Source organism: Cololabis saira, chromosome 9 (genome assembly GCF_033807715.1).
Source record: "Cololabis saira isolate AMF1-May2022 chromosome 9, fColSai1.1, whole genome shotgun sequence".
NCBI classification, from domain to species: Eukaryota; Metazoa; Chordata; class Actinopteri; order Beloniformes; family Belonidae; genus Cololabis; species Cololabis saira.
In genome coordinates, this window is record NC_084595.1 from 23,106,592 (window position 1) to 23,119,692 (window position 13,101).

General features: G+C 40.6%; 1 protein-coding gene across 2 annotated transcripts in view; it reads left to right on the forward strand.

Annotated features, from left to right (window-relative positions):
• Positions 1 to 2,124: 2,124 nt before the first annotated feature.
• Positions 2,125 to 13,101, forward strand: part of LOC133450318 (tetratricopeptide repeat protein 28-like) — a 204,394-nt gene continuing 193,417 nt past the window's right edge. For both annotated transcript variants that reach the window (XM_061728843.1, XM_061728844.1), the window contains exons 1-2: positions 2,125 to 2,398; positions 4,526 to 4,825. In XM_061728843.1, the coding sequence (XP_061584827.1) occupies positions 2,369 to 2,398; positions 4,526 to 4,825 (330 nt within the window). In that variant the 5' untranslated portion in view covers positions 2,125 to 2,368. The remainder of the gene's footprint in view (positions 2,399 to 4,525; positions 4,826 to 13,101) is intronic.

The following is a 13,101-nucleotide window of genomic DNA, read 5'->3' on the forward strand; positions in this document are numbered from 1 at the left end:
AAATATACCCTGGGAGACATTTTTCAATATTCATACAAAACTTGGATCATTTTCAAATTATTTTACTAAAATGATTACAATCTGTGTTGTAAGCCTGCTGATCATTTGCATTGGTTGGCCTCTAGATTATATACTCAAGACAAAATGAAGACAATCAGCATTTCATTTTATTATTTGTTTCTCTGCATTCATTTGATGTTTTGTCCATGTGAGATTGCTCTCTTCTTCATCTGTCCAGTCCTCCTGGTGTTGCAGCTACTCAGCTGCTCCTGATCAGGCAACCAAAATCTGACATGTCTTTTTTTCCCCTTCCGATGGTTAAACCATATCATCAGATCTAGTTCATCTTATGCGTGCTCAGAGTTATTCAAATACCAGAATTTAAACACAACCACACAAGTACTTTAACCTCTACATATGATGATTTCTGTTATTAGTTAACTTCTACCGTTTGCTCAACTTTGTAGACGGTGTATTTCACAACCTCCATAAACAGATATACTCATTTATATAAGGAAAGGGAGAGAGATGAATTCAATATTAACCAAACAATTGTATTCACCAATCAAAGCTGTATCATGAGCCCTGGGTGTAACAGCATGACAACATTTGCACCTGGAATCAGTTTCCTACTTTTCTCTTATCTTTCTTTATTCTGTCCAGCAGTCCACACAGGAGACATTCCTAAAACACCATACCCCAAAGTCACCCATTTGACAAACCTTTTAAAAAAAGAGGCTATGTTTCTTTGTTTGGACTTAAATGCAATTAAACCACCAAGAAAGTTAGACATGCCATAACAAATATATTTAGTACAAATCTCATATACAGTATCAGACCTCGAGCAGTGTTATGAAACAATATTTATGCTCCATTTTCTCAGTTTTAGTAGTTTGTCAAAAAATATCACAAAATAAAGTATATTAATTACCGGTATTATAATTTTTTTTTTCAGTTAGTATAGCCCAGTCAAAAGGTTCTCCATGTGGGATTGTTACACCATCTGCTGGTCAGGATATGCATATACTAAGAATATTATGTATCTTGTTGCATCAGACTTCAGCGGCATCAGTCTGTCTTATCTCCTCATGTTTTTAGACAAAATCTTAGTCAAATGATCCCTTCGTGCTCAGTGTCTGATATGTATGGGTTGTTGTTTTTATTTAACTCCTAATCTAAACTGACCCTGGTCAAAATTGATTTTGGAAAATGCTCAGTAAAGTTAAGTACATCTGGTAACATTTATTCAGCATAACTAACCAGCAGATTTGGTAAAATATTAGGCTTTTTAATGAATATTTTAATGAATAAATAAAATAATCAATTAAATTGGCCCTATAGAGTGGGATTTCAAAAAGTTATTTCCAGAGGTTTTTTAGGTCTGTTTCCACGTGTGTGTGCATACCCAGTGAGTTCCAATGACCATGTAATTTACAAAGGTGTAAAGTGCATTTTTTTGTTCCACAAAGAAAGATCCTGAGAGAAAGCTTACACAACTATAAAACCTGTTTTATTATTTGATGATTGTGGTGTATGAAAGAAAAGTATGTACAAAAGTGCTAGATAGTGAGAAATGTACAGCTGTCTGTTGGCAGCAGAGGGTGGTTAAAGGTTTTGTGGGAAAGTGACATCAGGAGCAGTTCAAGTAAAAACCTGCATCTCCCTGCGTGCCTGGAATAAAAAAAAGTCGCTTTCATTTGCAAATTCTTTCCTCTCTGTCACTTTTCACCGGAGTCAGATATTTCTCTTATAGCCCACGCACTGTTAATAAACTTCACTTTTGTGATCCTAGATAAATCATGGTACAGACACATAGATTATAAATAAATAAATAGCCCTAAATAACTACCTGTGAGCACCCTAGGTGGCCCTCTTCCACTTTCACACCTGCCCTTGAAGAATGTTTGAACGCCTCTGACCCAAAACTTTCCTGTTAAACTTTTGTCGACTTTGAAAAAAAATCTTTGCAATGCATCAAATATCAGGCAAAGTGCTCTCAAATGAAGCGTGTTTTTCTTGTAGATCTCTTCTCTCTTCTCAGGCTCCTGCAGACCTTCAATGACTCTGCGCAGCCAGCGCTCCCAGATCCGCTATGGCAACAGGGGGAAAAAAGAGAAGAAAAAAAGGAAAAAAAAAAGAGAAAACGATTTGACAACATGGCGCACTTTCCTTGAGGAAAGTTTCTTTAGAGCAGCACACAGCTCACTTTTTGTGGCTTTCCTCGCCTTTGAACGGCGCGCACGCCGCACTCTCGCCTTTTTAGTCACGTTTAAAAAAGTGGTGAATGCAGGAAAAGTCGACGCGAAGTGTGAGAGTGTGATGGGATGAGAGCGACAACTGGCCGCACAAACCGACGCAGTCACACAGGATGGAGAAACAACAGACTCTGAGAGAAAAGGTAAACAGCTTTCCCACTCAATTATTGTGACACGAGATGTCACTTTGTGATTTGACTTTTTTTTCTTTCTTTCTTTCTCTTTTGTTTTTTTACTCCGCGTCCCAGGCAGGAAATACAAAATGACCATTCCTGCAAAAAAAAAAAAAAATCTCGTAAAAACCTCTATCGATTTTCCAGTCATGCGTTGTGAGCTGCAGAGTGGATGTGTGGGCTCTCCTGGAGCCAGCCATAACCAACTTATATGTGATTTTATGTCAGTGGAGGATTGACTGAAAATAGGCCTTTATGTCACTTATTTAGTGTTGCACGAGGAGAATCTTGTGCAGGCAGAAAGTTTGCCTCGACTGCCATGAGCAAATCTGCAGAATTCCCAAAACAGGACTGTTAAAATGTGCAATCCCAGCCGAATGTGTCTGGAGAAGTGAGTAGGTCTCATTCTGCCTCTGCCTCAGAGTGATCACGTTGGTAGTGTGTCCTCTGCATTGGTGCAGGCTCTCATTATCTCTCACTCTCCACCCTTCCTGCCCAGTGCAGCCCACATACAGAAGGCAGCCCCCCCTCCTAGTGTGCTGCAGCAGATTCCTGCAAAAGCAAGAAAAAGCTGCAGGCTCCTGAGCTGTGGAGGAGCTAATACATACTAGATGCTTCTTTGGGGTGCAAACCTTTGCATGTTGGGTGACAGCTGTGGCAAGGGTGGCAAAAAAGGATCCCAAAAGCCTCCATGCACACAACCCAGCATATTTTTATGTTGCAACATCATTTAGGTTAGAGTCCTCAGATTCTGAATTTGTGGAAACTTAAAAGGTAATCTTTCACTTGTTGGCAGAAAAATGTTTTCCAGCAATTGTTAGAGAAGAAAAAGGAAATGTAGGAAAGACCAAGCAACAGTAGATGATTGACATTGCATTGTTTCTTGATGTTGAACGGATTTGATATACCCAACGTCCTCATTTCGCCTGCTTCTCCTTTGTGGGCCTCTGGAAGTAATTATCAAGCCTGCCCTATCCCTGGATTCGGGCGGAGGAGGTGTGGTGAGTAAGAGGTGTGGTGGAAGCCGGCCAAAGAAACATGCAGCCTCAGATGAATTTCATAATCATCTAAAACATTAGCACTCTGTTAGTGTTAAAAGTTTGTGACACTCACCTGCACGGTGTAAGCGGTCGGCCATTACCATGTAGTTCCCGGCAGACCTGAGTGTAGTTAACTGCTCCTCCTGCCCCAAAGCTGGGGAGCGTGGCTGCAATCACAGATTAAATGCCACAGAGCGACTCAGTCTGAGTCAGGAATGGTTTTGTTGTGGTCGGGGGTTTATCTGTGTGATGATGATGTGTCATTAGTTTGAAATTTACCCTGCTGTTTGCTCTTTTTAAACTGCTATAAAAGTAAAAAGTGGGATGGATGTGGGCTTTATTTTGAAGTGAGCAGTGATGACAGGATCCCAAAGACTTTATATGCTAGATGGTTTGATTAGACCTTAATGGTTTCATTAAAAGTTGCATGTCATAGATGTCTGCAAGTTCTTCACAGAAGAAAACCCTCCAAACTCTTATTAAAGTTGAAGCTATTTAATATAATAGCATGGGAGTTCCCGAGGTTTTCTACAACTTTATACTACAACTGGATCGTAGCCACCTTAGTACAGTGTTATGCAAATATAATATACAGATTGTAGCCTTCCTGTTTTTTCATTATTTTGTTGTGACAACCGGTAATGGCACTGACTTGTCATATCAGAATGATTCCAGGAGGAATGAATAACGAATGTAGTTACGTCATTTAAGCTGTATTAACGACCTGTGTTTGCGTGCAAAGATGTTTGGAGCTGAACGGACCACAGCTCCTCAGTTTTTTTCCCCGTAGTATTCTGTGTGTGTGTGAGGAAAACTTTAGTTTTACTAACATTTTCTAACATTTCAGCATGTTGTGCCCACTGACAGCAGGCGTTTTGGCGTGTCAAACCAGCCAAAGCACATAAATGTCTTGAGTGCAGGTTCCAGCGTCTTAGCTGTGCGCTCACTGTCATGGCTTGTGAGGAGACATGATGGAGGAGCTCACAACATTAGCTTCACCTGTGCTGCTGAGAAAAAAGACAGACCGATTCAAGTCATTCTCTGTTCATTCCTCCAGTTGTCCATCTTCGGCTCTCGGACGGCGGGGAGGCCTGTTCGGTGTGTTGCCGGGGACGACGGGGCCAGGTATGGTCTCAGCAAGGTGGAATTCATGGAGAAAGTGCAGCAGAGCAACGAGGCGTGTCACCGGGGCGACTTTCAGACGGCTGTCCTTTTGTGCAGCGATGCTTTGCAAGCTGACCCGCAGAACTGCATCCTTTACAGTAATCGTTCAGCAGCTTTTCTCAAACTGGGTCAGCACCAGGCTGCTCTGGATGATGCCGAAAAAGCTTGTGAGCTAAATCCAAAGTGGCCCAAGGTAAGTGCGCTTCCAAGGCTCAAACTCTCCATTCACCGAAATTATGCCTTGACTTTTGCACTAATGACATATCACTGCAAAGACAGATAAATCTCAAGCTTAGATCTAATTTTGGGTGTTTAATCTAATTTTGCCGCTTTGATATCCATATCAGTGCAGATTTGAAGGTCATCAACACTTAGCTCCATACACAAAATTAGGACAAGTGCTTATTAAAAAGTACGTTATTTCGAGGGCCTTATTTTGTTCAAGGGTTGCTGATGAAAGTCACAGTTTTGGCAGAGCTGTAATTAATGATTGCACAACAGAGGTGTTACTACACTAGAAGTAACTTTGTGTGTTTTCTTTTCTCACATGAACAAGAAAACTTATCTTCATTTAGTGTGTTTCAAAATTCCAATCACATTTTCACCCCTCGCTTGCGTCCTCGTGGCTGCTGATCAATACAGACTTTTCTGGGGTCTTGTCTTTGATCTTGTCCAGGCCACACGCACTAACCTGTGATAGATTTCACATTAGTCAGCCACAGAGATCACTTGGAGTCCAATTCCTCTCAGTAGCAGAACTGCATTGATTACCTGATTTAGCATGGAGGGATACTTTTGCCTTTTAAGAGAGAGATTGATGATAATGTGGTGGAGTGGTATTGATGGTAATGTGTCACTACCAATGATGCATCGGTGGCCACCTCTTCTTTTATCGTCAGATGGTCAGGTAGGTTTTCTCCTCGGTGAAAGTATGTCATTAGAGTAGGAACTTGGTGTGAGATCATGTTCGGTGCTTTCCGCATCGTTTCAAAAGTAGAATAACATCACATATGCAGCACATCTGTCACCTGCAACTGGCTAGAGTTCTTCATATTTGTGCTGCTTAGAATATACAGTTGTCCTCAACTTGTTATTAACACCACACTACAAATTTTACAAGAATAATTTCTATATTGTCACACCTGTACTACACTTCATTTGGAGTTATATTTTATTACCCTCTGAGGCAGTGAGACCAAACGTGTTGCTGAAAATCGCTGCCAAAATCATTCTCCTCCTATTTATATGCTATCCAAGTACAATGAACTCTTTGTGCTCTGACTGGGGGATGGTTGGCTTAATCTAGCTTGTGTAGCTCTGCTTATTCTTGGATTTAGTGCCTGACAGCTTTGACTCCTGGGCTCAAGTTTAGGTCTTCGGTCTTAATGTCAAGGTACAGCTTGACCCTTTTGTTGCACTTTGTAACTTGGGACAAAGGGATGAATACATCTGCGGGACTGACAGTTGCAGAGATGCTTGATCGAAGGAAGTTTGCTGAGCCGCCACTAGGGGTCAGTCTTGTCAAGCGGAGCGTCAAAAAGACACAAAGTAAACTAAATGATCAATGTGAATGGGTTTTATCTTACCGGCTGAAGAGTTCTTGAACATATATAATTTTGAGGAAAAAAAAGACCAATGCCGCAATAAATCTCTCTTTGTTTTTCTTCTTCTTTGAATTGAAATTCAGTTTTGTGTATTTGGATCCACCGCATAATGGTCATGAATTATATTTATGTATTACAACTCTTGGGCTCGGTTGGTACCACCTCAAAGAATCAATTAGTGATGGTGGTCTGGCTCTGGCATCGTGGAAAGCGACGCTTTGTGTTTTGCAGTCCATCTGCTATGCCTGGATTTTTGATGAAGTAACAAGGATTAAACTACAGGAGTGTGCTGGCATTCAGATCCTGGGCGAGTACATAGTATCATCAATCATACCTCCCTATGACTGCATTTCTGCACTGGCCCATCAACCAGTGACAGGCGTGGTTATGGTGCCCCAAGCCCCAGCGAGCAGCCCACCCTCCTGAAGCCCGCAGCCAGCCTGTGAAGGAATTCCCTGTCTAATCTGTCAGTGTACCATGCTTTAACTGCCAGAAAAACACATTCTGGGAGAAGAAAGAAAATGTGTGGTTAAATGACCCAAGACAGCTTTAGGCCCTTTGTGCTTCTCTCTTTCACTGAATATAAAAAGCATAAATGAGAACAAAATAGAGTGCCATTTCATAAAGAAGGGTGCACACCTCTGTCGGTTCACATTTTGACTCCACTGCGGGATGGAAACTGGGACAGAATTTGTGTTGTGTAACTGGGCTCCTCTTCCTGTACTTTATTAATTTTGAAGTGCAAAAGGAACTGTTGAAACTTGCAACTATTGTACTATAGCGTTTTTGTTTGATGTACGTATGTGCCTTTTATCTGCGATGGAAAACATTTCAGCATTAATTTGCGCTGAGTGCTTTTGTAACTCTTTGGTGTGCCTTACGTGCCCTTTACATCCACATACGCGACTGGGATGACAGTCAGACTAAATCCCAGAGTGTTCTGCTCCTCCATCTGGTCCCTCCCTCGCAACGCTGCTGTTCGAGTGACACGTTAAAGAAACAGTCCTTTCTGGTATCACTCTCATTCTCCTGCTTGAATGCTGACAGGAGAGTTTCTAGGGAACCGAAGGAAAAGTGGCACTGCAGCGTCAGGGGAAACAAAGCTATCATTTGCATAGTGTAGCTTCTTATTATGGGTTATGATGGTTTTTATCAGGGGTATTCTACCTCTTCAAATGCTTGTTGCCAAAGTTCCATATGACACACACTCACCATGATTAAACACTATCAGGCTTCAGTTTTAAAATAAGGCTCGAACACATATTTTCTCAATGTGCGCCATTATGTGGATATGTTTTTCTGTGGAAGGGCTCTGCGTTTAGCTGTCACAATGAGTGTTTGCACTGGAAAAGGTCACAGTGTCTGGGGTGCTGAAAGGGGACGCGAATTACAGCAGCACCACATCCAGTAATTGTGTAGGAATTGAATGCTGACACCAGGGATGCACTGGCTGCTCAGCCAGAGCCCGGAAACTGGACGATTTTCTGCTCCACTGAGTATGACCTGTGACCAGCAGATCAGGTCTGCAGATATATACTGTTTTTGTTTTGTATTTGTTTTATTTTTTTTGGGAGGGGGAGTAGTGAATGCATCGTGTCTCAAAGAGGCTCAACCATGCAAACTTTGATTTGCATGGCCCAAAACTATCATTGTGTAATATTCATAAGGCATTGTGATTACTGCAAGAGTTAGTGGTTGCGAGAAGGGAAAGTGGGTTTTCTAGTATCACTGACAGGCAGCACGGTCCATAGTCTTCTGATGCGTTTACTGTCTGGTAATACATTCAGTGTGTCTGCAAGTAAGGGGAAGAAAGACGTCCTCATCAGGGTTTATTTGGCAGAGCCATACTGCCAACAGAGATGTCAAATAAGTTATCTGTTGCAAACACTACAAGAAGATGGATTAAAACTGTTCACTACTCTAAGGGGATCACAGCTCTTTGCTGACTGTGGTTAAGGTGCTGCAAAGTTTTGGGAAATCTAATATTACAAGTAAAAAAAATTGGTTCGGTCCCAGGCCGAGTTTTCTGCAGAGTGAGACTCGCAAACGTGCTGTAATTGGCAGAATCTCGATTTATTTAGTGAATCATAACCTTCTCCTCCCACAGGCGGCCCCTGGGGTCCCCTCAAAATCTGACGATTAGCTCAGCAAAAAAAGGTTGCAAGAGTATAAGCTTGACTTATGGGTAAGCCACGAATCTACTTGAAAACAGGAATATCCTGTGTGCATGACTGTGGTGAGGTACAGAAACAGAACCATTTCACGAGGTCACTTACAGTAGATATCACTAAATATAATTTCTGTTATTCCAGAAAAATATAAAAGTTATTTATAGCCAATGTTTTATTCTCAGAACAAAACAACAACAAAAATGCTGTTGATTATAGGGTTCATGGAGAAAATCTGGCCTGGCAGGTAAGGACCTACAAAGCCTTCATATATATACCGTATATATAAAATATATATACAATATACATATTTTTTAGACCCTTATTATAACCATTGTATTTACATCTCGATTCAAACCATATTTTAATACTGTGCTGAGCCAACGCAATTAAATCTCATTCTGTGTACAAATCTTTGTATATCTGGACAACAATAATGTCTATTTAAGTCCAAGAGGATGTTCATAAATTGGAAATCAGAATCAGCAGAGAAAACTGCATCGCCAGCTGACACCCTGATGAGGCATAAAAGTTGCATTTCCTGCAGTTGTGGGTGATGACACTGGATTTTTCCGTCATTGTATGTGTCATAGGAAGAAAAGAACTCCATGTCTGTGCGCATTTGATTTGCAGAGCTGATATTTTGCCACTGTCTGAGAAGCACTGTGCTTTTCATGTGGATGAAAACCACTGGGGTGCAGCGCCTCCCCGTTGAAATGACAGTCCGTTAAAACAGCTTTCATCTGATCTCAGTGTTTGTAAAGAAGAAAGAGCATGTTTTTGATATGACTGGTTATAGCGCTTGTACGCTTCTTCTCGCTCTCATTCACAGCATCTGAAATATTTATGGCGTATAGTCTATAACGCGTACACCGACCGTGCTAAGTCAGCAGGCTGTAGTAGATGAATTCCCAGATTGTTTTGGTGACTTCTCCTGTAATATTAATAAATGCTGAAAAATTCATTGTAAGCTTCACAGTGAGGCTACGCTAGGGCGGCTAAAACGATGTGAAATCAGGCCCGTATTTGTTTGTGGAGCTGACAACATTCATTATGTGGTCTTGAATTTGTTTAAACTGGTTTACATAATTTAAACTTGTAAACGCTGTCGCTGTCAGCCATCCTGTTCAATGCATGGTTGATGGAGTTTAGCGAGATTCCTATTGAAATATTCAATGGCTTGCTACAAGTTTTTGGTAACCTATCCCTCATACACCCTTAAATCTGGATCTGGTCCAGATTTCTTTTCTTTTCTTTTTGTCATAAATTATTTTTTTGAGCAGCACAAATTCTCAAAAAGCAGCGACCTCCTAATCAGACAAAAGACTATTATAATTGATAGCGACTACATATTGTGACGCATATTAAACGCTTCTAAATGCTAATTTTGTTTCCAAAAGGCTGTAACATTTTTGCAATAATTTCCTTTTAATCTTAATCTGTAGTGGTGCACTTAAAGCTACTTCATTAAACTATTGCTATCCACTTAACACTTCCATCACTATACTAAGTTTAAAGCAGCACAATGTAACTTTCAGCTTTTGTTGAGTTTGGCGCCTCCTTTGGACAAAAGCGGTAGTGCTTTACCAGTAGTGTGGGAGGGTTCCTACCATCCACCTCAAAGTTACATAGTGCCAGTGAAGGCGATACAGACCCCTCAGACCATGACAGAGGTGTCATTAAACCTGTTGTAAGTTGATGTACCATCACAAAGACTATGGAAATATGATATTAAGGTGGAAAAGTTACGTAGTGCTGCTTTAAACCTGCCTGAAACAATCCCGTCTCAGAGCTTGTTTGTCTGCATTTTTGGTCCGAAACATTACTCTTACTTCGCAGAAGAAAGTCCAGCTCGTGTTTTATGATCTACAATGAATCCCTTACGTCTTCATCATTCTTACGTCTGCAGCTGTAAACCAGGTAGATCGTCACTGTGATGTTATTTATGACTTCACATGTAAATAACAGAACATTCAACAGCACTGTCATTAATAACTTTCTGTAAGTTCTGCTTGTAGCACAACTGCTGCTGTTTGTGAGGTATTTGCTTCATTTGGGACAGCCTTTTATTAGAGGCAGGCTTTTATTTTCAAATGAATTATCCTATTTTTCTAAAATGACTTGTTGTGAAATACAGTGGTGCACCTTATTTTCACGTAGCTGTGTAATCACATTGGAGCCAACTGGAAGTCCATTCATTCCTTTGGATATCCCTATAATCTTTGATAGATGCGTGAAACTCCAGCTTTCATAAATTTCTCCTCTGGAAGTTGGCCCAGGTATGTTGAAAAATTGTTACTTAGCTTATCTGTAATTGCGGTTTGTTTCATTGAAAGTCCACACTGCATGCCAGGAGATGGATAACAAAAAGGCTTGAAATGATGCAGCTTGACTAGCTGTTATGACAAACTTAATATTTGCTGTTTCACGTCATATTAAAATGCCTTCTCAGTTTAAGTGGAAAGACAGTTATTCTTAGAAGAGCTTTTATGGTAAAACATCTACATGCATACTACTTCTACGTGCACATTCATACTGTATATAGCAGATTTGATTAGCTCAAAGTAGTTCAGATTAGATGACTCAAACCATTGTGATAAAAAATTAGGTGCTCTGACAAAAACAGCATGTTTATTTCATGAAATAGTGCAATGATCTTTGGTTTTGGTTGAGTTTTGTCTTCTGAATGGGTGGATTGGTCAGATCGGCGGTGTCCTGGATTCCTGTTGTGTTACAGGAAGACAGTTCCTGGTTTGGACCCTGGCTGGGGCCTACCTGTGTAGAGTTTACGGCTTTTCTTGCGTCCGTGTGGGTTTCTAGATACAACTTTTTCTGTGTAGTTAATTTTACTCCCTGTCTTATTTTGAAAGTTTTCCAATCCATTATCATTTGTTTTACTTCCGATGTTAACCGGCTCCAAGCACACCTGTTTAGATTTCACCAGGGTGCCGGTCCCACCACACACCTGTTTACCATTGGTGTCAACCTCTATCTGTATATAGACTCCTTGATTTCCTTTGTTCTCTGCCAGATCCTTAATGTTGTCCCTGTTTTGAGTTTTCCTTCACTTGCCCCAGTTAAAAAAAAAAAAAAAACACACAACAAAAAAGCCCCCCTGCCTTTTGGGAAATGCCCAAAACTTTTTGGGATTTATATTTGAGCTCTGGTTTCGAATTTCTAGCTCTTCAGCTCTCTAGAGGTGTTTCTGTTGGTTTTATCATAAGATTTACAGTTCTTTAGCCCTGGAAAGGCGCTAAGGGATACCCAAGCCCTCTGAGGAACTGAGGGCCTTCACTCTGGCTTGGGTCATTTTGAGTCCATTACTTCGTGTGTTCTCTTAGTACTGTAGGTGCATATCACTCTAACTACCTCATAGTTGCATTGTTTCTTTAAATGATTATTCAACTGTTTGTTACCCCAGTGACCACACATACAGTTTCATAGTTCTGATTCTTTGAGCTGATTTCTGACCTCTCTCAAGTATCCATGGCAGCATGCTTCTTTTTTTCTCCTTACATAATAAGTCCTTCTTATTGTGTCCATGCATTTTAAGAAAACAGTCCTACAGATTTGGCTTAACAGGGGACACGCATTATGATGAAAGCAGAAGAGTTCTCTTAGCTTCCTCTTAAATTCACTTTCAGGATAGTTTTAAATTCTTCTCATATATAAAGCTGCTTGTCTCTTTAGACAATTTACAGTTTTGTACCCTCACAAAATAGGGCACTTTGCTGTCAAACTGTGGGCTTACTTGTAATTCCTAGGCCATGGGAAAGGAAAGTTACATTACAAGAGTTACATTACACGAAATGTAATGTAACAAGAAATTTGAATCTTGAAGTGAATTTCAACTTCAACTCAGTTGAAGTGAATTGGATTTTGCATTAATTTTAATGAATTACACTGAATTGGAATATAATTTGGGTTAAGTGGATTATATTTTATTTTGTAAACTTTGAATGCTTTTCGTGGAAAGTGCTTTGAGATGACTTTTCTGTGAACAAGCGCTATACAAGTAAATTGAATAGAGTAACACGTACAGTACATGGCACAGTTATCACAGGCGAACTCATTGTAGTAGCTAACATTACGGTATCTGGAGCAGTATCAGCTTTTGCTCACATAAAAGAAAAAAAGGAAAGAAGAAAAAATCATGACAGCCCCCCCACCACAATTTGAGCTCGGCTGTTTTCCACCATAGCCCCAATGCTCACCATGGAGAGAGTAGAGTCATGAACCACTAATGAGAGGGTTCCGTTTCGCTTTTACTCTGCCGAGGCTTGACCTAATGAACAAATCAAATGAATGGCATTTAATTATAGGCCGCAGAGACCGGCACGGACAGAGGGTTGGCGCTAGTGGGCACAAACCTGAAATTATTTGTCTGGAAAATCTGTGAAATTAGCGGGAGCAGTTAAATTCTGACTTTTTTTTCCTTTCAGAGGGCCTCTGTGGCTAAGCATTGCAGCACATGTGCAGCAAGCACGATGGAGGGAAAATGACCACACACACATACACACACAAGTCGTCTGTTTTGATTTCAACACCACTTCCTTGGCAGCCATGTCAGTCTTTTACGCAGATGAGATGGAACTCATCCTGAGCTGCAGTTTTTGGTTTCTTTAGCAGTGCTGCTGTCTCGTATTTCCACAACAGAGTGTTGCTTTATTTCTCTAAGATTCTAAGAAAAGAGTCTT